Consider the following 26,212-nt stretch of genomic DNA (forward strand, 5'->3'; position numbering starts at 1 on the left):
TAGGTGTGTTTGCTGATAACTTCCACCTAATACGGCAAGATAATTTTTTTTCTCAGCTTCAATTTCCAGTTCTAGACATTTCCTACACGACAAATGGTGACGTCTGTATCTCGACTCTTCTCTTCCACCACGCTGATAACAGGAGGGGATAAGGCTGATAACACTGGCCTTCAGCTCCTCTACTGGGGCCTATTTCCTTGAGGCTGGTGCTTGACCCTCACTTAGTTACACCTGGGGAGTGGGGGAGGGAGAAAGGTATGAAAGGAAAGAGACATGAGAGTCTGGGAAAGAAGGAGGGAGTTGGGGAAAGAGGGATGGAAGGAGGGAGGCAAATGGAAAGGGAGGGAGGTAGGAGAGGATAGAGAGAAAAATGAGAGGGATAAAGACAGGAGGCAGATAAAAAGGGAAGAAATGAGGAAGGAAAGCAGAATGGGAGAATGGGGAGGGAAGGATAGGAGAGGGGGAAGGAAGGTGGGAAGAAGGGAAAGAGGAAGGAATGCAGAAGGGGAGGGATAGAGGAAGGACGGGAAGGGGAGAGGAAGGGAAAGAGGGAAAGCTGGAGGGTGGGTAGGAACTTGTGGAGGAGAGGAGGAGGGAAAGAGGGGAAGGAGAGAAGGAAAGAGGGAGGAAAGTAAGACAGGAGGAACCGAGAAAGGGGGGTAGTTGCGGAGGGAAGGAGGGAGGGAGTGAAAGACAGAGGGATGCAGGAGGGGAAGGAGAGGGAGGGATGTGAGAGGGGAGGAACAGAGAAAGGAAAGGGAGCTACGGGAAGATAGTTAGGTGTGAGAGGATGGAGGTAGGGAAGGAAGAGAATGAGAGAGGAACGTGGTAAGGGTGGAAGGGAGGGAAAGAGAGAGGGAGGTGGGAGGAGAGGAAGGGTGGGGAGGGGAGACAGAAGGGGAAGCAGGGAAAGAAAGGGGAAGGTAAGAGAGGGGGAAGAGAGGGAAGGCAGGAGGGGAGGCAAGAATGGCAGGCCTCAATGTGGAGTCACCTGAGTCCATTAGCCCTTGTGCCCTCCTCCATCCCCCTGCCCCCTTCCCCTTCCCCCTTCCTGTGCCTCCAGCCTCCCCTCCCCCTCTCCCTCTTCCCCCTGTATCCGCCCCTTTTGACTGGCTTACTCACTCGGGGGAGGGGGGGCGTTCGGTCCCCCTCCCATCCACTCTCCCGTCCTCTCTCTCTCTCTCTCTCTCTCTGTCTCTCTCTCTTTCTCCCAGTAGGAAAAAGTGTACGAATGTCTGTATGTATGTATGTGTGTGTGTGTGTATATATATATATATATATATATATATATATATATATATATATATATATAGAGAGAGAGAGAGAGAGAGAGAGAGAGAGAGAGAGAGAGAGAGAGACCATAACCATGAGAACGAGCACCAACCCTTGCAGCTAATCCCCTATCAAACCCCCTTCCAATAGCATTTTCATCTTATTAATCCAGTTAGCCACCAGTCCACTCTGTCTTCCCACACCACTGCACTGGCGCATCCCTTACCCTTACCCCTTCACACGCCCTACACACCCCCTTCAAAAAAGACAAATTCATATCCGGAACAGGCCACTTTCCCCACTCTGACCTGATGGGTGTTGGCCTCTACCATCCAATTCATGCAATCCTCACTCCATCTTTAATTACCCCAAGCACTTTCTTTTTGCTGACGTACTTGGCTCTCTTCCTTCTATTTCCCTCTGTCCTTGTATTTCTTCCTCCCTCCTTCGTTCCTTTTTAGTTATCTCGCATCTCCCATATTTTCTCTGCAGTCTCTCGCAGTTTACCTGTCTCTTCTAATTTTTCTCTCTCTTCACCATTACTCATCCATCCCATCTCTCATTTCTCCTCATCTTTTTTCCCTTCCTACCGTTCCCGAAGTCTGTTATCTTTTCTTCTCATTTCTTTTCTTCTTTCCATTCCTCCGTTATTTCTCACTTCCTCCCTCCATCCACTTATCCTTTCCTCCATTCCTCTCACCTTTAGGGCACATGTTTCCTCTTTTCCCCTCCAATTTCATTCCCTCCCCCCCTCCTTTCCCACTCCAGGTGTATGTAGGGGGAATGAAGGAAAAGGGACAGGGGTGGGGGGGGGAGGGAATGAAGGAAGAGATGAGAAAGGAGGCAGATGGCAAAGGAGATGGAAGGGACAAATAGATGAGGGGAAAGCGAGGATGGGAATAGGGTGAAGGGAGAGGGATGATGGGCTGCAAGGGGAGAGGATGGGATGGGAAGGCAGGAAGGAGAGGAGAGCTAGGAGTGGGAGAGACGGAGGTGAGCGGAGAAAGGGGAGAGGGGAGGAAGTGAGGGGGGTGGGGGGAGGGGGATCAAAATCTCTAGCCATACTTCTTCCCATAGAGATTTTCTCATCATGGGGGTGGGGAGACGGGAGAGAAGCGAGTGTGGAGAGGGGAGAGGTAATGGAAGGGAGAAGGGGAGGAGGAGGAGGAGAGGCGAGGTAATGAAGGGGAGAAGCAGAAGAGGGGGAGAGGACCACAAAGACTCTAACCATATCTCCTTCTGCAGGGATTTTCTCCTCTTAATTACAGATAAAACTGATACCGCGTCAGATTTTGGAGATAGGGGCAGCAGAGATGATCGAGATTTGTGAATAAAGTTAAAGGACTGATGGATGGGGCGGGTGAATGAGGTTAGTGAACGAAAGCATATAGTGAATGTTATTGATGGATGATCTGGGTAGGCGAGGTTGATGAAAGTTGATGAATGAGACTGAATGAATGATGGACTGATGGATGAGGCTGGTGAACTGACGAATAAAGTTGATGGACTGATAGGTGAAGCTGATGGACATATGGATGAGATTGATGGATGAGGTAACTGTATGAAGACGATGGTGAAGACACTGATCACGTTCTATGCATGAAAGCTTTCGTATTGCAATTTTTATTATTTTCCTAAGACCCCAGACTAACAGGACGCCATGTAAAAAACGAACAGAATGAATGAAGAGGTATAGAAGTGTAGGGAAGGAACACCAACACATACCATGCCAGGGTATGAGGATGCAGTGAAGCAATGTAGAAGACTATGGTTGGCAGGAGTAATTAAGCATATAATCACATAATGTGGCCAGCAAACTCACCCCCACCCCCCACACCAATCTATTTCACTCTTAACCCAAATACAACAACTGTTCTTCATGCTGCCTGAAGTATTTACCAACCTGTTTTGGATCAATGCATCTGTGTACACCTGTTTCAGTAAATCTTAATTTTTTTTTTTTTACTGCCCCGCATAACAATGATATAAAATTTAAACTGAATACGAAAAAAGAAGTGAAGTTTTCAACTGCCCTATTAGCGTGTGTTATTCAGTGTAAAACCAACCTGATGTAGGCCAAATACTGACGTAAGAACGCAATTATCTTATCTTTCAATTCAACAAACCAAGATACATCACAGGTGACTCACCAAACATTGCTACTTAGATCTGCAAGCTGACAGTGTTCTCCAGAAAATGAAATGAGTGGAAATTCAGTTCACTGTGATTACTGTAATTATCTGTTCGCAGCGGTAAATGGTTCAGCAATTTAGATTAAGTGTATCTGGCTAAACTCTTCCTCCCTGAAGTGCTGACTGTGTGTTTGGGTTCTACAGCAGACATGGCGGAGATTACTGCTGTATCACGAAATTACTTTTGTTTTGGGACAGGGATTAATCTTTTGGGAGTCTTTAGAGTGTGTTGGTTGGAAAGGCACTGACATATGCAGGGAGGGACTAAATATGCTGGTTTCTACTAAGCGAGTTACCCATCTTTTCATCAACTCGAAAAGGATGTGCAGTGGGAGGCGTGAAATCATAAGGTCATGATAACAGTCACTGCAGTAATAGCAGCAGCAACCAAATCAGCAATAACAGCAACAACAACGCCAACAGGAATAACATGGAAAAGAACAAGAACAATATGAACCAAAATGACTCGGCCATCTAAAGGGACAAATAAGCTACCATCGGCCTAGATGTACTGCAAAAAACCGCCGATCACAAGACCCCAATCGCTACAGAGGACTGTGTAAATGTATACAGTTTTGGAATAGTTTTTATCACCATTACTTTCACTAGGTCCTTCGACTGTCATTAAAATGCTCATGTAAATATAATCAAACCATTCCTAGATGAAATATCCTTAGGTTATCACAATATTTGGTGTGGTAATTTGTGCCCATATGGTGGCATGTGAAGGTGTGCGACGCCATATGTTGCAGCGGAGGGACATTACTGAACGTAGGAGGCAGGCTCTCTAGCTTAACATCCAGAGCCAGATACATAGAAAAAGACATAATAAAAGAGAAAACTACTTAACAGCATCACAACTTTCACCATCACCAACGACAGGAAAATCATCATCATCAGCATCAGCAGAACCAGTTGCAGCGTCGACAAGCAACACCTGGCCGGAGTTCTGTTAGCAAGTGCTGTTTAAATACCCCCAACTCCCGCCCCCTCGCACCTGCACCTCAAATGATGCCCTTTAAAATGCTAATTATCACTCATCATTAATTCAGTCCCGAACTCAGTATTTACTCTCAGGGGGGGCAAAATATCCAAGGGTTTTTCTACTTAACATCTGACCCTGTTTACCAGCCAGTTATATATTCCGGAAAGCTTTACTGGGGTGGGAAAAATGATCTGGGAGTTGGGCAGCAAAGTGGAGGCGGGAGGGAAAGATGGGGGGAGGAGACTAGTGTAGCTGTGATGGTGGCAACATGGTGGTTGTGGTGGTTGTTTGTGATGATGTGTGTGCAGCGCCGCTTGTGGATGTTGCTTCTGTGATGATAAGAAGGATCAGCATATTTGTAGATAAGAAAACATATGAACCAAAAGGACAAAGTGACATCAGGTCGATTAGTATAAAAGTACCCCATTATCACTCAACGAGCTCCGATAATTTTACCACTAATACACTGATAACATGGAAAATAGCAAAAATAGCAAAATCCCAGTGAACGACGTCGGTCTTGTTTATAATATTTGGAAAGGGTGAGTTAAATGTGATGGTAACAGGAGTGGAAGCAGAGGAAGTAGTCAACGAGGCACAGTGATGAAGTGTCAATAATAACTGCAATATTTAATCTGATTAGAATTATAGCAGCGATATTGCGGCAGAATTAGAAAGAGCTGCTGGTGATTGGTGGTAAAGTTTTTCAGGATGGTGACATTTTTCCTTGGTTTATCTTGGCTGCCTCATTACGCTTTTACTCATGTTAGGGCAGAACTCATATAGTGAAGAGTTCAGTGGGGCTCTACTCACCTTTCCTAGTTAAAAAATCGGTCTCCAAAGCTGAGTAAAATCGTCTGGTGGCAGCAAGAACAAAATATACAAGAAGTAATCGTGGTAAAACTTGACACTAGAGATGAATGCAAGGTCAGCATTGAATGTCATCTCGGAAATATCGGTGCTTATGGTTATTTAAAGTGAGCAAGGAAGAGGATTATATCGGTGGTAACTCTAGAAAGGGTAGTGGTGATAGGGATGTTGTGATATAGTAGTGATGGTGACAACGGGGATGTGAATGTGGTGGTGTGGATATCGCGATGGCGGTGGCAAGGAGGGTGGTAGCTGTTATGGAGATGGTAGAAGGGGGTGATAATGGCAGCACCACCGCCAACCTACCATCACAACTACCAACATTACCATTATCACCAGCATCACTACCACAACTACCAACAGGATTACCACCATATCACTACTATCAATATACCTAACATCATAGTTACCAACCATATTACCACCGATATCACCACAACCACCAACATCACCACCACAATTTCCAAACAGCACTACCACCACTATCACCACACAGGCGTCTCCACTATCACTATCATCACCACCAGCATCATCACTACTCGCAGCTTCTCACCACCACCACTATTAACAATTACCACCAACAATGCCACCACCAATACCAGCATTACCACCACCTAGTCTCTCACTATCACCACCATCATCACATGCATGAACACTCTAACTCCCTCATCAACATCACCATCCACTAAACTATTACTAACACTACTAACAACTACCCCAAATCCAGCTGATACCGCCACCACTCACCCTCACAACTATCAGCACCAATCGCTGCTCATCTCTACCATCAAGACGCACCATTTCACACCATCACCAACATCCACTATCCCTCACACCATCGTCATCGCCACAACCATTCCACCCTGCTCTGTCATCATCACCACCACTTGCGGACCTCACCATATTCCCATCACCATCATCATCATCATCACCAGCATCACCACCCCTCCTTAGAAAGAGACGCCGTGGGGGCCCATACATCATACTTTCGCCGGGCCGAGTCAATAATGTCAGATTACGTGGCCGATCTTCGTGCCGGAATACTCGCCAACCGCCAACCATGACGCCATATTGTTTCGCGCAGGGATGGGGACCACGGACGCCAAATTTACGTAAGCGACGCCAAAAGTGCCCCGCCAAACTCGACTCTACGAACAGGTCAGCGTTAGGTCGATTTTTCTTCAGCGTCGAGTTGGGATCCTCCGCTGCCTCTCCCGCCGCCGACTCGCGCTATAAATAAAATGTAAATCATGATGTCTAACAAAACCAAATAAACGACCGCCATAATAATACAGAAGGACAAAAGGGGGGAGTCCAGGAAAATGGGCGGCGGCGTGCCATCAATTACGCCATCACGTGACATAATGAGCCAGTGAGAGGGACTTGCTTCACTACCACCATGCACACAGACGCTCCCGCTCTACACGTGTAAACATTACCCAGGACCACACATGTGCGCTATTTACAAATCCAGAGCAAACAACTATAGGGCCGTGAACGGACAAACAACTGATACCGGTAGGCCATTCGATAAACAATGGACAAACAACTAAGACAATTAACCAAACAGCTATAAATCAACCAGTACAACAGCTCATCAGCTAAACAATGAACAAACAACTATAAGGCAATTAAACAAGCCTCTACAGAAATCAGGTAAGCAAACATAATATTCAAGCAAAAGGTTATTTCAGCATCCAGTAAAATGCACTCATATGTATACCACTCCCAAGAAATTTTCAATATATTCCCTAATTTTCCAAAACTTAAATAACCATTCCCGACACGCACCAGTGTTCCCATTCTCTGTGATCACTCCTCCTCAGACTGGGTACAAATTCAAACTGAATCTCTTACTAACGTTATGGTAAAAAAAAAGGAGTTCTTTAAATGCAGCAATTTGAACGCTAGTCCCACAAAATCACCTAAACCAGCAAAAAAGGTATTCATTATGGGAAAGACAGATAGGGTAAAAGTTTGTTTTTTATCTAAAGCGAGAGAAATGGCCAGTGTGGGGAAAACTGAAGGGGGAGAAGCGACGGATGGGGGGCAATGAATGGGAGAGCAGGAAGAGAGGGGAAGGACTGAAAGGGTGTGGAACGAGAAGGGGGGAAAGAACGACGATAAAAGGCTGAGAGTGAAGGGAGAAGAGGGATGCGTCGGGGTGGAGGCAGGAGGGAGGATGGGAGGGGGGGAGGAAAGAGGTGGAGGGGTGGGAGGGAGGGGAAGGAGGGAGAAGGAGAGAGAGAGAGAGAGGGGAGGTGAATGAGGGTGGGAAGAGATAAATGGGAGAGAGCACAGACGCTGACCCTCTCCATTCGTGGCGACATAAATACTGTGCTCTGAAGTTCACTGTAAGCAAATTTCTGCAGATTCTGCTCTGGTATTAATATCAAAGTTGCTTGCATAAAAAAGTTGCTGCAATTCATACATCTTCAATATATTTTCATTACAGTCATAATACACTGCTCAGCAACTAGGAAATGTGAATGACAATCATATCTCAATCAGTTATATTTGCCCACCACATTACTTTCATCACAATACCCACCAACACAACATTTTGGGAAGAAAAACATATGAATTCTCAACAGTGCAATAGACTTTTCAAAACGAAATAAAAACTCACGGCTGTTTTCCATTTATAATGTACACGGTACGTATACCTCACTCAAAGTAATCAGAACCAATGAAAATATATAAATAGGAACACTACGGTGAGCACATACATCAGCCCCTGAATCGTGCAGATGGCACTGAGTATTGGTAAAATTATTATTTCAAAATTGTGTTTATGTGTGCTAAATTCATGATTGGTTAAGGCACACCTGGGGATTTTATTCTGGCTGACGCCAGACGGTTCCTCTCCCCCCCCCCCACGACGGGATGACTACCACCAAACGGATTTATTCAGTCGAAGGGACTCTGTATCACTGAACAAAATTATCACTGATACTCAACCCTGGTGAACATGCCAGTAAAACTATTCCTGTCATTTTTTTTTTTTTTTTTTTTTTTTCCCCGGACCAAAGGGGGTGCAGTGGCCGAAGCTGTTAGCAACTATTCAGTGATTAAGTGGGTAAATTTATTCGGAATGATATCACTATACAATGTGCAAATCCCTGTGCAAGCTTCGAGATATCATGCAGAAAATCAAACAGACAAGAAAAACCACCAGAAGCAAATATCTAGCCTTCAAAACCCAGTGACGAAGGTAAATATATATAAATAAAATCATGGGTACGACATATGCTACCCGACGGACCCAAGCCAATGTTGGTCCAGAGGCAATCGTGTGGGAACTGCATCGACTTAGGAGTGTCAAACGCTCACCTCTGCTACTCAAGAACCCCTTGCACGAGGCACTAGATATCGACGGAGCGTAGAAACAAGTGACTTACAGCTAAAGTTTACAAATATCCCGCAGCCGAAGTATATACCCAGGCAATCACCAACACGAAACTCATGCGGTATCCATCAAACGGCATGGGCAATGAAATTAGACGCAAAAACAAGGAAGTGACATGGTAGGAGCGGAGAACGAGAAAAGGCATTGTTACAGGAGTCTTTATTTACAGCCAAACTTTACAAATATTCGGGGTAGTGGAAGCACACAGCAAAGCAAAAGATGCATACTAAAAATCCCCAATCGGAAAACCCATGGAGAATTACTAACGGGTGCATGTGTAATGGAAAAAGCGACGCAAAAAACAAGGGAAGCGACAGGACGGGACAAAAGGGACAACAACGTGCGGCTCCAAGACTGTCTATAATTGATCACGGAGCGCGTATTCGTCCGGACGTAACCTGACGTTTTTACACCACTCGCATTACGTATGGATGCCGGTCCGCTGAATTGGTCATGGGGCTGCAGGTGTCGTGACAACCCGTAGTAAATAGTAAACTTGTAAATTGCGAAGTTGTCCGCCCGCAACACTCCGCTCCACTACGCCCGTGTGTGTGTGTGTGTGTGTGTGTGTGTGTGTGTGTGTGTGTGTGTTGTAAAAGTGTCTATAAATGAACACTACACAATGTTCCTGCATGTTGGTTTCGTGGGCTGAATTCTCTGTTTTGGGAGGCTTCATACCAGTTTATCCTTACCAGTATCAAAGTTAGTATTCGTGTTTTTATGGAAAGTAAGTCGATATTTTAAAGACGCAAATGCCACCGAGAGGCATAATAAGGTGTAAAAAGCTAAATCAATGGCAAAAGAGGAGGTGCCATTAAGCTCCCTCGACAATCAAGCAGAAGGCAAAGGTAGTGGGTGGCCATGGGAGTCTGGCCTCCCTTGTTTTCACACTTCTCATTTTTTTTTATTACTGCAGCAAATACATACATAATCACTGTATGAAAAATAGCAAAGTATGTTTTAAATTTCCTGTATCACTATAACTCTACTGATGGAGGTTTGTAGTTTATGACTGTGATATAAACTGTGTATATTCAGACTTTCATTTTTACCTTAAATTGTCATTGCGTGATTGTTGTCAGTCGGTAAAAAGGAGGAATAACATTAAATACCCCTCCTAATACATTCAGGATTCGCTCTGGGTACCCGTATTTATCGGTGTATATCTGTGTGGCGTGTGAAGGAAGTAACAAGAGGGGAAGAGGGGGCCATACCACTAAATGTCCTACCACACCACACCACTATACTGTACCGGGACGCCCCCTACATGCGACTGCATCACCTTCTCACTCGCACTAGGATTACTTTTAAACGAAATCGTATGCTGAACTCAACTTCTCGCGAACCGGTGACGATAAAATTGGGTGAATGATAACTTTGGCCGTGATAGAGTGTGGTGAAGGGATGTCGAGTGGTAATGGCATCTGTAATATCTGGTCCTGAATCGCGGGCTTATAAGGAATGCTAATAAAAAAGGCGCTGCAAAAAGTTACTTGGGATTCGCTCCTCATGACTCGTGTTGCCTGTGATGAATGCCGCCATGAAGAAGTGGTTTATTTTTATTTTTCTTGGCCGACCCTCTGCCTATCTGTGTGTCTGTCTGTCTCTGTCTGTCTGTGTGTCTGTCTCTTTAAATGCATACATGACTGATTTGTTTACAGATGTGCACTTAAAAATAAAGGCAAAGGTTAGCACGGAGACGAAGGAGATGGTAGGAAGGAGGGAATGGCGACGAGCTGGTGGAGAGAGAGAGAGAGAGAGAGAGAGAGAGAGAGAGAGAGAGAGAGAGAGAGAGAGAAAGAGAGAGAGAGAGAGAGAGAGAGAGATACTATATACTGTATAATCACATTCATACACAAACTAATACACCGTATATAAGATTGACAGATCGACAGATACTGATAAAAAGATACAAGAACAGTCCCGTGTACAGTACAGGTTTCTCTCTTCATGCAAAAACAGACTCGTAGGTATATGGAGGTAGGGAGTATGCAATATTTACACAGTGTAATGTGTGTATGGTGTTGAGGTGAGTTGTGGCTATGAGTGTGTCCTTCCTCATACCACCTACACCAGCTTAACTCCCTGGGGCCTCTGAATAACACCCTACGATCGATACTCATACCCAGAAGGAGGAGGAGGAGGAGGAGGAGAGGGAAGTGGTGGTGGTGGTGGAGTAAGAGGTGTAGTGGTAGTAAGACGAGAGAAAAATGAGAACGATAAAAATGAACAGAAAATCAGAAATGGAGGAAGAGGAGAGAAAGACAGGATAAAGGATGAGGAAAAGAAACATGAATGCATTAATGGAGGAGGAGAAGGAGGAGGAAGAGAAAAATAGCAACAATGAAGGCTTGTTTTTCTTCACATACGGTCCAGGGTTCCCAGTGGCTACAAATTTCCAGAGTGATATAAATGACAGCAAGACAACACACTCCAGACACGCTAAGCTCACTTTTATCTCCCTGAAGTGCTAACAGGCCGCCATTTTCCTTCCTTGCAAGATGGAGGAATACACTACATTTTTCTTCTCGATCAATCCTTCCTTTTGCCCTTCATTACGAGAGGACTCCCCCAAGCTTAAGAAAATCTTCTGGCGATGGCTAGATTATGATAAAACTAAATTTTCATGCTGAAGAGGTTACCAGCTGACCTATGGGATAAATGTTACTTTTTCACTCTTTCTACCCTGCTCTAGGAGACGCCTAACTTATTCTTCGATAATGTTTTGCTCATGAAAATAGCTTTTAAATGTGTCCCATGTAGACAGGACTTAACTATTTGCACTGAAATAAATACTAAGCAACAAAACATATACAGGAAGTTTATAAATAAAAACGACATAATGACTGTGAAGTCACAAAAACATAATCACCAGTCTATGAGGAACACGGGATAACCAAAGATAAGTTTATCCAAACATCTTCACCGATGGTTATCGCCCTATTCATAGGACATCTAGATACAGTATACAGACAGTGAATGGCCATTCTCAGTCCATGCCACTGAGGACAACTGTCGCCCAAACTGTTTTCAGTTAACTTTTCGTCTGCTGTTGTGGACATTCTTAAAGGCAATGTAATTAATCTACAAAATAGTGTGATACTCCCTTGTCCTTGGCGTTACGGCCTCCATCTCAACTTACCTCTGTCAGGAAGGGTGTGAGCGGTGACCTGTGGAGGGGAGAGAGGTGGAGTGAGTTGACGTTGTGGGAAAGCATATGAAAAATAAAAAGAAGGAAATAATTATAATCACACATATGAACGATATATGTATAAGTAAAAAAAAGAACCGGGAAATAAAAGGCAAAGAAACAGAGAAAGAGACACATAACATACACGATAAAGAAAATGTGGAATAGCGACCCCGACAATCATGGACTAAAGCCTGCAAAACGGACCCCGTATATGAGCACAAAACACAGCCCTACACGAGCCACGCAAAATACCGCAATCAAGGTGCCTAATTACTGATAACGACTCCAGGTACAGGCGCCACCACGGCTTACCATCCCAAACTAAACTGCCCGGCCTCAGTATGGCAGGAGTCTTCGTAACTGAAAAAACAAAATCATATTAAATCTTTACCTTCTTGCTCTACAGACAATTTTATTCAGATTAAGGAAAGAGTTTCATGTATACTTAATTAATCCTTTCACAAATACAGATTCTTCCGAAGTGGGGTAAAATTGCATGGAGACACGAGAGGCCCTTCTTTACCTCCCTCCCTTTCTCTCCATTGCGCAGGTATCTTCTATAACCCATTGTGTTGCTAACAAACTACCTATCACTCTGCCTATCACTACCAGCCTGCTTGTCTATCATCTTTACCTCTCTGTTTCTTTATCATCTCAATCACATACTTTACTCTCCATCACCTTTATCTGCTACTTATACAAATTATGATCTTATATGCCTTACTCTAATCTAACTACTTATCTATCTATTATCTTAATCTGACTATTTATCGTTTATCTTTGTCTACTTATAACCTTTTTCTGCCGTATCAATTCTCTACTTTTGAATTAGATTTACCTATCTACTAATATTTAACTACTTGTCTATCCACTACCATTATCTAGTGTAGTTATTAATCTACTTCTGTTATCTTTATATCGCAACTCTTTTTTTTACTTATATATCCTTCAAACTATCTATCCTTAACATTTATTATGTACCGTCTACTCGTATCTACTTTACTCTGTACGTTTGTGGAATAATGATCTCGTTTATGATGATGATGATGATGTTGATGATGATAATGATGATGATGATAATGATGATGATGATGATGTTTCCGCATACTGTATAAAAACAAAAAGGAATACATGAAGATGATGACAGTGACGACCATGACGATGCCAGGGAATGCAATTTTATCAAGAGGAATACTGATTATGATGATGACGATATAGCCAAATATGCTACATTTGGAATACGTGATGAATATAACGATTATGACAATAATAATGATTCATTCATATATCAAGAGAGAGAGCTTATCTACCCATCAATAGCCAGACGCCATAATCCCTTAAGAGGTGGCCGTTTGTATTTGAGTTTGTTGTTTTGCGGGGAGGGGCACCAACCCTCCACCAACCCACTTGTGGACACCTAGGGAACACGTATGGGTTGGTGATATGGTTACCATCCAGCGTTGTAAATGGTTTCCTGGTCTACAGGAAACCATTGGGCTTGTCACTCAATGTAAGGCTACCTGAAAAGAAAAGAAGAGTAATAAACGAGACAAAAAAGATGGGAGAAATAGGGAAGGAGGAACGTAGACATGGAACAAGAATGATAAGGTGGAGAAAGAAGTAGGCAGCACTACATCAAGTGAGTGGATGATGGTCGCCACCATCTACCACCACCACCACCTACCACCAAGGAGTACTGACAATAAAAGAACTCTACTATTTATCACAATCAATTTATTTTCATGTTCAAATATCACTTTTATATTACATATGTACAAAAAACTGGGGGACTCACTCGTATATGAAACTCGTACCACACACACACACACACACACACACACACACACACACAATGATAAGCGGATATTCATGTACACATATACAGTACATACATACACAGCCTCGCAATACCGTAATGATGGTTCTAAAAAATGTACACAATGGCGCCGAGAACTGTTCATGTTCACTCTGTTCACTTTCACTGTTCATCCTCACAAACGCTGAACAAAATAATGTACGGTATTTTACAACAAGCGTGAAATGTAAAACTTCTCAACGATGGTGGTTTAATAATGATGATAATAATAATAATAATAATAATAATAATAATAATAATAATAATAAAATAATAATAATGATGGTGATGATGGTAAATATATTTAAAGGTACTGTTACGTGTTATCTCCCACTCTGTATCTCACTGTTTCTCACTGTCGCTTCCTTCGTCATTACCTTTCATTTTCACTGTTTCATTAAATACAGCAGTGCATTTTCCCTGCTGTCTATTTCCGCTTATAGATTTCCTTTCATTTTTATTTTTATTTTCGTCACTGAGCTGAAACTTTTGAGACCACGGGCAAAAGTAATGCTCAAGTGTACGCGGAGACGAGTGTTCCGATGAATATGGAGACGACTCAGGTTATACCACCGACGCTTGCTTTCACATCGCTCTCTATGCATATTCATCGACTCTTTCTTGTTTTAACTCATGCCTCTTCGTGTTTCCGTGTCAATACTGTATCTAGGCACGTTCGTTGACCTACCTGATATCCACGCCACTGTCTTGGTATTTGGTTTTCACACGGCTACCTTACAAAGATCTCCTGTGGTGAAAAGTGAGGATTTATCTAAACGCGTTCGTCGACTTTACTTATATCCATCACAATCATGGTATTTATGTATCTTGTGGCGGCCTAAAAATTATGGCAACTGTTGGTAATGGTGTCAAATGTGGAGACTGATGTGGCTAACTTTTAATTTCTGAGGTTCAAACGAGCGGGGCTATTTCTCAGTAGCAATCTTGGCATTCCCATATCATGTGACGACTTCTAGAACGCTTAGTGGTGGTGGAAATCACGTGAATATCCATTTCGAGATGCTTCCAATTGAGATTCAAACACGTGAGAGATGCAGGCGCGAGCGAGTTACGTGGTGCATTGGCCTCACGTGGTTTGGGTCGATACTGTAGGTCGTGTCAGCTCTGCCTCAACACCCTCACTGCTATGACTTCTTTGTAGTATCCCGTTCTTGCTCACTCCCTACAATTATATTCAGCTTAGAGGACATCTGTCTTGGTGCGGGGATTTATAATGACTATTTTCTACTCTTACAAACTGGCAGGTCTTTCTTAAGCTAAATACAATCGTCTAATGGCTGCAAGAACAAGAGTAAAATTATCATCGCAGTGAAAGGGCTCACGTGGCAGTTGTGCGAAAGTATAAAAAAAAAAAAACTAAACCGTCATTAGCCAATCCACGTGGCTATTTTCTCCACGCACTGAGGTATTTCCACGCCGACTGCAAAATTTTCGAACACAGCTTGAGCACTTCCAGATCTTCCCCAGTCCATTCCAAACACCACCAAAAAGCAACCTACCTGTGAAGTGCATAGTCCGGCCACTTAGAGTCCATTATTATTTTTTTTAACACATTCTCGGCACATTTTTTTTCCTATTAACTATTCACGTTGCCAACATTACGCGGATCCTCTGATAGACACGATTTTGGCACGTGCTCTTGCAACTTTGGCACGAGGAATGAAAATATGTGGATAGGTAGAAGTGAGTGAGGCGTGGGGTTGGAATGAAAGGGTTTTGGGTGAGATGGAGGGATTGCATAAATGGGTTGTGAATGCAAGATGTGGGTGAGAGAGGTGTACTAGAGACGGGGGGGGGGGGCTGGAATGAAAGAGGAGTGAGTGCAAGGTGTGGGTGAGAAAATATGAGTGAGGTATGGATGAGGAGGCTGTGAAGGTGGAAGTATGAGGCGAGAGTGGTTTTGGTGAGATAGATGTGAGGAGGATGTAAGGAAGTTTGAGAAGAGTGTAGTAGTACGAACTGGAGGTATGAGATGGATGGGGTGTCCATACGATACGAGGAGGGTTGAGAGGGAGGGCACGGAATGGCTTGTGTGAGAAATGCAGGTGAGAAGAAAATAGTAGTGATATGAGGCTCGGGTGGAGATGTGAGGGCTGGGGACAGGCGGGTGTGTGTGGATGGGGATCTAATTAGATAAATATGCGTGTGTATTTGCTTGTGCGTCTCTTCTTTACGATTACCAGCCAGCTTTCAAATCCCTGCATCCCCATGGCCAGTCACATGTTACTTTGGGGTCAAAGTTCCCCTTCCCCCTGATATGTAGCGAGGCGGCTGGGATGCAGCAGCCTTCATGAGGTACAAGGTATCAGCCAGGTAGAGATAAAACAGAAGTGATCTGTGACAACAAAACTTATAGGAACATCCTAACTTAAATATCTTTGGTAGGTGTGTATATAGAGTGTCGAGCACATAGGCAGAGGGTGGGTGTGTGGCAGCGGTGTTGTGACCTCACCCGGCGGCCCCTCCCCTCCCCTCCCGGCACTCTTGGCCCCTCACACAGCACTGGGTGCGGGGGCAATGCGGGGTCCACACGTGGGCCACTTGAAGTCCTGGCCCTACTCAGTCCCATGGACCAATACAGGTCCAGAAATTACTGCACTGACGCGGCCATATGGTCAGGCGTGGCCAGGGGCAGCACGGAGCATCACACGTCCTTGTCCAGGGGCGGCCGGGGCTCTGGGCGGTGAGGCTCGGGGCGCGCAAGGTCGGGACGGGTCAGCTCAGGGCGAACCAGGTCAGGGCGTCCCAGGTCCGGGCGTCCCAGGTCAGAGCGTCCCAGGTCTGGGCGGCCCAAGTCACGAGACAGATCGCGAGTCAGATCGCGAGACAGGTCGGGTCTGATGGCCTCGGGGCGCGAGATTTCTGGTCTGGAGAGGTCGTGGCGTGCTAGGTCGTGGACGAGGGGTGCGGGCGCAAGTAGACTGGCGGTGGTGACGTCAGTGAGGGACACGGGAGGGAAGCCAGCTGCCAGGCTTTTGCTGTAGGAGTAGGACAACAGGCTCTCACTGACGCTGGGTGGGATGTACGGGTAAGTAGCGTGGGGGAACAGTGGGCGGGAGTATGGTGATCCTTCCAGGTGCAACCCCCGCGCCAGGCCTCCACTCATAATCTTACCGGCACCGCCCCCCAGGGCGCTAAGACCGCCTGTGCTGCCGCCACCCACCCCGCCAGAAGTGGCCATGTCTGCGAGGGACCAGATGCGGGGCTTGGGGTGGGCCACGTCGGTGGGCGGCACCCCGGGGGACCCACCGCCCGCACCACCACCACTACTACGCCCGCTATCCATGTCCTTTTTGTCCTTTTCGCCGTCACTGAACAGCACTGCGGGAGACACAGCCGTTAGACATACACCACATCATGCAACATATATACTTGACAATAGACATGGGTAGGCTATAATAAAAGCATGCTGAAGGAAAAAAACAATGTCTTTAAACTTGAGAACTGTGTAAGCTATGTGAACGCCACACTCGTGTGAAGCTACTGTGGTGATGGCTGAACACAAAGTATGGTAAGATCAAAATAATTAAATATAACGTAACTCATAACACCCTACAATACATTAATGACTGGCTACTTATTTACTTTAACATCGAGTTAATATATTTTCGCTAGAAACAGAATATGCACAATGGGCTTAAGTAGTTGCCCTTTCTTGTTTTCCTTGTCACTTATTCCACCTACTCAGATCTCAGGAGTCTCCGGGTCAACTTCTCGTCAGCCAAGTAGGCGTCCTAATACCTCTTTATTACAAGTGTATTTCAGTCCATCACACGTTAATATTCTACGGCATATTTCTAAGACAAACTATGATGATACTGTCGGTGTTGTTGTAGCCCTACGCTTGGTCTGAACATGAACTCGGTGGACAGCAGGTTGGGACTGTTCTTCTGTAGCCCACCATCCTCCTTACGGGGGATAGGAAGGCAGCTGAAGAACGTTTTTATAACAAAACAACATACAAGAATCCTTTGGTGTACAGCTGACAACAAAAATACTGCATGTTGCTAAAGAAGAAGCGCTAGAAATACTCCTAACCCCACGAGAATAAGCCACTGGTAATAAATAATCAGGTCCTTAACTCCTTCACTACGACAGGGGGTCTGAGCTGAATATAATCCTGTCTCAAGAAGAAAAAAAGTACTAAAAAGCTTAAAGGAGCTTAAGGAGCTTGTTCGTAATCCCTTACTGCGAGAGGTTTGTCAAAAGCTGATTAAAACAGCGCGGGGTAGTGACAAAGAAACATAGGCGTCATCGTACAAAAATGGTTAGTATGAAGTTTAACGATATGTCATGAACTTATCTTGACTCTGGCTGCTAAATGTATTGTGGTGTGGGCAGGGAGGCAAAAGTAAACCGTGACAAGTAAAGATGGTTCACTCTGAGGCGGCTTGTGTGTAATCCCCGGTGGAGAAGCATTAGCGCTGGACGCGTCAAAAAGCTGCCAGCGACAGCACCACATGCACCTCTCTCGCCGCCTCAACCTCACTTGTTGGGCTTCAGCTCTCCCCCTCTCCCCCATTTCCCTTCCCAGTACCTACCAACCCACCTACCCCTCCGTCCCTCCTTCTCACTCGCTTCTCTCCACTCTTGATCCTACTCCCTTCCTTCATCTACTCTCCTCGTTACACAACACCCTCCCTGCCTCCGCCCATCCTGGCCTCCCTCTCATCGCCTCCCTCATTAACCCTTTCCCAACCCCTGCCTTCCTACTTACCTTCCTACCCCTCAGTGCCTCCCTCTTTCTCCTATCCCCTTCACCCCACTCCCTCGCAACTTCTTCATATCTTTCCTACCCTCTCTCTTTTTTTCCCTTCACCACTTATTCGTAGTCTCTGTGTACATCTCCTTGCCTCTCCTTCACTCCTTCTTCTCAACCTCTGTTCTCTCCACTCCAGACCCTCTCTAAATCTTTTTCCTTCTCCCAACATAATCCTCTCCCCTTTCATCTTACCTCCATTCTGTATTCCCTATTTTCTCTCGACAACTCGTTCCTAATTTGTTGTAGTTATCGTAAACTCATAGAAAATATATCACAGTTCTGGCTCTCTTTATAACGAACGAACGGCCTTGTGAGGACTAGTACGCCTGTTGTTTGTCTTCTTTGTACCCTTAGTTATAGTCTTTTTCTCATCCCTTCCCAGTCGCCCACCTTCTCCACTCCCTCCTTTCGGTGTCTCCTCTCGCTCCAACTATTCACCCCAAGAGCACCCCTTACCATCCACCTGATTGCTTCCGCTACAATCTTTCCTTTCGATCTCTCCCTCTACCCCTACCACTTACTATCCCCCTCCTCGCCTTCCCCTCACTCGTTCCTTTCGCTCTTTACCCCTCTCGCGGTCCGTTCCCTCTATCAGCATCCCCCTCCTGCCCACCCCTCATTCCTTCCATTCGCTTTCTACTTTTTCGGCCTGTTCGCCACCCCCCCCTCTTGAACCATCTCCCTCCCTGGCTCTCCCTCCTCTATGATAATCCCCTCCCTCTTTGTTGTCATCCCGCCCTATCCCCTCCTCTCCCTCGCTGCGCTGGTGCTCCCCTCAGTGAAACCCCTCCAAGCCCCTCACTCCCTCCCTACGATTAGTTCATTTCGTTCTCATTCATAAGCACACCTAAACCCCCCATCTCACTTACTCAGCCCATTCCACGTTGTACCACACTTCATCCATCATCTTACCTAGCCCATTCCATACTCTATCTACATACTCCATCTACATACTACATACTCCATCTACATACTCTAACTTGCCGTCATTCTTTAAGGCTCAATCCATCTGTCTATCTAGCTCACTTCTTCCTCCTAATCTATCTCATTCCATCTTCCTTCCATCCAACTTGGTTCATTTCCACTGCACTAATATGACCCTTTCCATCATCACATTAGACGTAGTCCATCCCTCTTACTTAGTCTGCTCCATATTCTCAAAGTAGCTCACATCTTCCATCATGCAGCCCACATTCCATCCCCTTGACATCCTGTTTTATCCATTTCAAGTAACTATCTCACTATCCCCCCATCCCCCCTCCCTTCCACGTAACAGTCACTTTACCTTCAGGCTCCCGTTCCATCCACTCGGAACTCCCTACTCTTGTATTTACTTGGAAGATTCGTCGAGTTCCTAGGGCAAACTCTTGCTGGTCTGGGCGATTTCGTAACACCTCATCCACTAATATTATTTTTTGTCTATTACCCTCTTGCCAGTTAAAGGATGCGAATTATGTCGATATCAATGACAAAAAACAAGAGAAAGCCAGGGCTCAATATCCACATAAATGGCCATGGAAGAGGTGCTATGAATTCCTATGCCATACAAGAATACTGTTTTCTGATTCCAGGAATGAGGTATACTTCTCTATTATGGAGTTCTATCAGTAAAGTTAACAATACCTCTAAGTCCTCTTTAACGCTCCCAGACTCAAAGGACTCACTCTCAGTTGAATGAACTCATCTGGTTTTGGCTAAAACAGAATACCAGAGTTGTCCCGACTAAGAGACAATTAATGATGACAGTACTGACACTCTCAGCTGAAGAAAAATGTCTGGCGCTACCTGGAATGGAGTTGTCTGGAATATAAGAGTAATAATCACATCAAAAGCAAGGCCCGCATACTTACTATCTTTGTCGTCCTTCTTATCGTCATCGTCCTTATCATCCTTATCATCAAGTTTCTCGTCGTCCTTGTCGTCGTCGTCATCGTCATCGTCGTCGGTCTTGTTCCTTGGCTCCCACGTCATCTTGTTCTCCTTCTTCAGTCGCCGGCGAGCGTTGGCGAACCACGTCGACACCTGCGGAGGAAGAAGCATTCGCGGTTACTTACTTCCGCGTGATGTTTTTTAAAAATGTTACTATTGCTAATTCCAACAGGCTTCCCTCAGTATGGCGCTGCAACAGACCCAGAATAAGGACATAATATTTTACTAATTTAAATCAAACAAAAAGACAGAAATATATAATCACACAAACGAGTTACTAGACAGAGAGATAGATGGACTGACAGATGAGGAAGTGGGGGTGAATACGTGGGTGACTGAATGAGAGAAATGGACGGACTGATGAAGTGGAAACGAAGGGGTAGAGGAAATGAAAAGCGAATGGCTGGAGAGGAAGACGACGAAGGGAGGGAGGGAGGGAAAGAGGAGGAAGGTGGGAGGGAGGGTGGGGCCGAAGGATGAGTCGGGATGTACCGGAGAGAAACATGGAGGCGATGCGGATCAGAGGCCTTAGTAGTGCTCTCTCTCTCTCTCTCTCTTTCTCTCTCTCTCTCTCGTTTCTTCGATTTACACATCACTATTACAGTCCTCTTCCTCCTCTCACTACCTTTACCTCTTTCAACACCTTCAACTCCCCACATCCCTAATTTTATTCCTTCGGCTAGTCTTAAACATCTTCAACTTTCAATTCAGTTCACATCCCTACCTTCACCCCTTTTCTCTGACACCCAATTTTTTTCACATCCTCCCCTCCAACTCCATTTTCAAATCCCCTCACTTGTTCCCCTTACTTCCATTTCCAAGAATCAAAGCCTCTCAGTACCACTCACTTCTTCCTCTTACTCTCACCTCTAGTCTAAACTCTCCTCCATACCTCACCTCTAACCTTTGAACTTCCTCCATACTCCAATCTCTCTCCCCTCCCTCTTCCCCTCTAGTCTTAAAAATACCTCCACACCCTTCTCTTCCTCCCCATTCTCTACGTCAACCTTCAGACACTCTCTCCCACTCCCAATCTTCATCCCATTACACTCATCTCTGCACCATTCACTCACCCTTTTTCATACCCTTTACATTCTCCCCACTCTCTCTCCTTTCCCCACCATTCACATCCTTACTTTATTCCTTTACTCTCCCTGTATGTTGTTCATTCCTATCTTCATCTCCTTTCACCTCCAATCTACAACCCCCATTCATACCCCTCACGCTCTCCCCATCCTGTACCCCAGCCCTCCAACCCCCTTTCCTTTATCCCCTCACCTCCACCTCCTTCCCCACCCTCTCCTTCATCCCCTTACTCTCTCCCCTCGGCTCTCCACTCCCATCCCTCCCCTCTAACCATCTTACGCAAATCGTCTTTTCTCGTACCTTTACCTTGCCGGCCTCCATGTTTTTCCTAACACTGCCGCTGCCGCCTTAGTAACACCCGCCCCTACAATATCACTTCCAATCTGCCCTACATAAGGAGATTACTTTTATTCATTTATTTATTTTTTTGTATATTGCTACACCCATATGGCTTTTTGTATACCATCTACCACCGGTACCTTCCCCAACCCCTATTCCTCTCTCTCTCTCTCTCTCTCTCTCTCTCTCTCACACACACACACACACACACACACACACTATCTCTGCTACTTATCATCCCTATTTACTCGACCCCCTTCACCACTTATCCCCCCCCCCTCTCTCTCTCTCTTGACAATGACAACAGCGAAGCCTAAGCAATGCACGTTTCAACCCCGCCTTTTCACCAACAGCAATCAATACCAACATTTACATCATCAGGTAAACTTTTAACATCACCTCTGTTTTCCTAACTAAATAAAATACACCTATACAATACACCTCTTTTATACACCTCTACTGTACTCTCTATCTCTTCAGTGACTCTACCATACACCCATACAACATACCTTCTACAGTACTTTTACATAATATTTTTCTATCATACCTCTATGGTGTGTCTTAAATGCAATACCCTGAGACAGCTACACCATCTTTCATCAACCACTTCAGCACGATGATGTCTGATTTATGTTCTTACTTTCGACACACCATTCTTGAATTCATCTTTAGGTGGAAGTAAGGATCATGATAATATGGCGATGTATACTGCCATACAATTTTTTTTAACCTTTGAAATCCTCCCCCTCGTAGTAAAAGAAGGCGGTGAAGGCCATTTCTAACCCCTCCAAATCGAAATGTCTAAGATAAATAAACTCCTCTCTTGTGAGGAAGAAGGAGGTACAGAAAAGGTGACTGTACTGTAGGGGTTAAAAGTTCCTCATTCTCTTTGCATAATCTTTCACGCACACACTTCAAAATAAGATGAGCACTTCTATAAACGTCCTTCTCGTGTGACAAAGGGAGAGTAAAGCTTATCCATGTGCAGCAGCGGTCCATAATCCTTTTACGTATCTCAAGCTCCAAACTAATGATGCCAATTAGACCCTTCCGACTCACCTGAATACTACCTGTTATTTGTATCAAGGTGTCATAATTCGTCTTTTGGGCAGTTTGAAGACAGTGCGAAAGAAATAGACAACTTTTTTTTTTTTTTTTTTTTTCCAGCAGTGTCTTTTGTTGGTTCTGTTTAAGTGAAATGAAGGACATGAGGGTCAAGAACACGAATGCTTTGGTGAACGAATGACGAAAGAATGTTATATAAATGAAAGTTGGACAAAGAGATCAGAAAAAAAGAGGAAAAAGTCCAGTACTAATAGGCTTTCATTCTAGTGCACAGTGCTGTTGTTATTGGCTGTTGATGTCGTTGTTGTTGTTATTGGTTATTATTATTAATAATTTTATCATTATTACTATTATTATTACTATTATTACCAGAAACAACAGCGATAACAACAGCAAACTAGAAGCAATTAATTCATCGCACCTGTGTGAGTGTCATCTTGGTAATGATGGCCAGCATGATCTTCTCGCCCTTAGTGGGGTACGGGTTCTTCTTGTGCTCGTTCAGCCACGCCTTCAGGGTCGCCGTCGCTTCCCTGGTGGCGTTCTTCCGGCGGGCGGCGTCCAGACCCACGCCATACCTGCAGAAGTGAGGAAGATGGGAGAGAGGTTAGGGAAGGAATGGAGACGGAGGGAGGTTTAGGTATGGTGTGGTAGCAGTGATGTGGGTTGTGAGCAGACTGAATATAAAAGAAAAGTACTCATATTTTCCATTACTCATTATAAATCTTAATGCAGCTTCAAGTAAGTTTACAGACTATAAAATTCCACCTTGGCACAATCATTTTTATAAAGAAGAAAATAAATATTAGAAATTCGAGTTGAGCAAGAATTTATTTACCAACAACTTTCGACTCTCACTAAACGCAAACACTAAGAACAAGAGGAAGTGAGAGTGAGGAGGGTGAAGAAATATGTATGAAAAAAAAAGTAGAAGAAAAATACATAGAAAGTGATTGAGGGATTGAAGGCAAAGAGGAGTTACTGATACTTCGAAAGGATATGCACCCAGGTGTGTGTGTGTGTGTGTGTGTGTGTGTGTGTGTGTGTGTGTGTGTGTGTGTGTGTGTGTGTGTGTGTGTACACACACACACACACACTAAACACCAATAAGCTAAATATGAGTGACTGACCCAGCGAATGGATATGAAGCGAGTGCCGTGTCGTAGGGGTAGTACACTGACGGGTAGGGCCAGGTGGGGGCCATGGGGGACGCAGCCAGGGAGTCCTTCAGCTCAAGTCCCGCCGCCTGTGATGGGGAGAGAAGGAGGATTTGAGTCCTCTGGGTCGATATCCAAAGATGGCACGATATTATTGGCATTACCAGCTTATACTTTACTTTTATCTCTTAAACTCAAAAGTCCGTCTTAGGTACTATGATCAGAGAATACCTTAGACATTACAGTAAAAAAAATATCTTAGGCTTTACAATCAATGACAATTTGGGGGGCTGCAATCAAGGGATATTTTAGACATCAATCTTTAACTTTATCGCAGTTAACCACACACACACACACACACACACACACACACACACACACACACACACACATGGACTGGTAATTACATCTAAACCCTAAGTAACGGTGTACTGACCGTGGGTGAGTAGAAGGCAGACTGCTCCCCCCCGAGTGTGGGCAGGGGGTAGGGTGCGGGCTGGTCGGGGTACGCTGCCGGGGAGTACATCACGGCTAGGTGGGCGGCGGGCGGGGGCGGGGGCGGCTGGGGCGGAGGGGGCGGCGGGGGCAGCGTGGGCGTGGAGGGGGCCGAGACCGTCGGCGCCGTGGGTGTGGGGCTCAGCTGCGTCCCGCTCACTAAGGGGGTCATCCAATCTGAACAAGTAAGTATAAACCAACTCTAAATACATATAGTCTTGGGGACTCTAAAAAAAATAAACAAAGTATGTAATTATAGTCTTGCAATAGGACTTGATCAACATTATTACTGGCTATAGGTCGTGTGCTGTACATTGATTAACGGCAATGATAACGATTGATTGTTGGTGTTAATGGGAAAAATGAACTGCATCTATGTAGAGAAAAATGGCAGAAAATACAAGTACTAATATCGTAACGAAGCAAGTACTTACAACCATATAAAATTCTTTTCTGATTAAGTGCAAATGGATACTAACTATAGCAATACAAACATCAAATCCACTAAATACCCAGTGTAACACCAAGGCCAAACACCAGTACCTTTGAGTGTTCCGTCCCTCGAGCCTAACCTCCTGAGTATCGTATGTTTTGCAATGGTTTAAGACAGATAAACAAAGAGCAGACCTTGCTTAAACAGGCTGGAAATATCCTAACTCATACCAAATCACTGACACCCTATACACCTTCGCTTTACTTAACTACCCTCAATCTCTTCTCTGCAACTACTGTGTATACAACCACAAGAACTAACTGCGGATGTATGTTTTAACCACTAGTACAGCGTAATACACGATCAAATATAAAATGCAGAATGTGGAGAATCCTAATACTTTTCAGGCTATCCACTCTGTTTCGGCTATATGGTGCAGGAGGCTAGAATTATATACCGACATAACTGGCACATCCCTCCTCTTCGCTGCTTATTTGGAAAGTTGGGTATATTTAACACTCTAAGCCTCAGTCTTGCAAACGGGCTTTAAATGATGCTCAAAGTCAATTAAAGTATAAAACACACACACACACACACACACACACACACACACACACACACACACACACACATCCATGGTATAAAATTAGGCTCAGTGGAAAGATATACAGTGCAATACATAGTGAAACTGAACTTATTGTGAGCATGTGGTTATAAGTCTTCCATCTGAACAACTCATGGCATTGTGAAACCAAGACACTTCAAATTCACTTAAAGAAAAAAAAAAAAAGATAAATATATGTACTAAGTAAATAAATACAAAAAATCAGGTTACCAAATACTAAAATGATATATCTACAAACTTTTAATATGAATACCAAGAATGCTAACTCAGACGCAGGAGAAACAAATAAGGAAGAAAAAGTCCATGTTCAACAACAAAAAAAATAAATAAAAACTAAAGGATCAACAAACACCACCCCAAAAACATTATCAGAGAGTGGAAGATGAAGCCTATGAAAACGAAATAAAAACCTTGGTAAAAAAAAATCAACAATAAAAAATCCCAATCATACACCTTGAAAATAGTATCAACGAAGGCTAAGATGATGCATAACAGAAACAGTAAAAACCAAACCCTGAAAGCAG

The 26,212-nt window shown here is 44.5% G+C and overlaps 1 protein-coding gene across 1 annotated transcript in view; it reads right to left on the minus strand.

Annotated features, from left to right (window-relative positions):
- Positions 1-16,441: 16,441 nt before the first annotated feature.
- LOC145412976 (uncharacterized) overlaps positions 16,442-26,212 on the minus strand; it is a 79,192-nt gene continuing 69,421 nt past the window's right edge. Inside the window, exons 4-8 of the mRNA XM_080282798.1 lie at positions 24,572-24,807; positions 24,109-24,224; positions 23,400-23,556; positions 20,410-20,581; positions 16,442-17,118 (exon numbers count right to left, since the gene is read on the minus strand). Of these exons, the coding sequence (XP_080138924.1) occupies positions 16,442-17,118; positions 20,410-20,581; positions 23,400-23,556; positions 24,109-24,224; positions 24,572-24,807 (1,358 nt within the window). The remainder of the gene's footprint in view (positions 17,119-20,409; positions 20,582-23,399; positions 23,557-24,108; positions 24,225-24,571; positions 24,808-26,212) is intronic.

This window comes from Coenobita brevimanus, chromosome 94 (assembly GCF_032717465.1).
Source record: "Coenobita brevimanus isolate Jiangsu-jjx chromosome 94, ASM3271746v2, whole genome shotgun sequence".
NCBI lineage: Eukaryota > Metazoa > Arthropoda > Malacostraca > Decapoda > Coenobitidae > Coenobita > Coenobita brevimanus.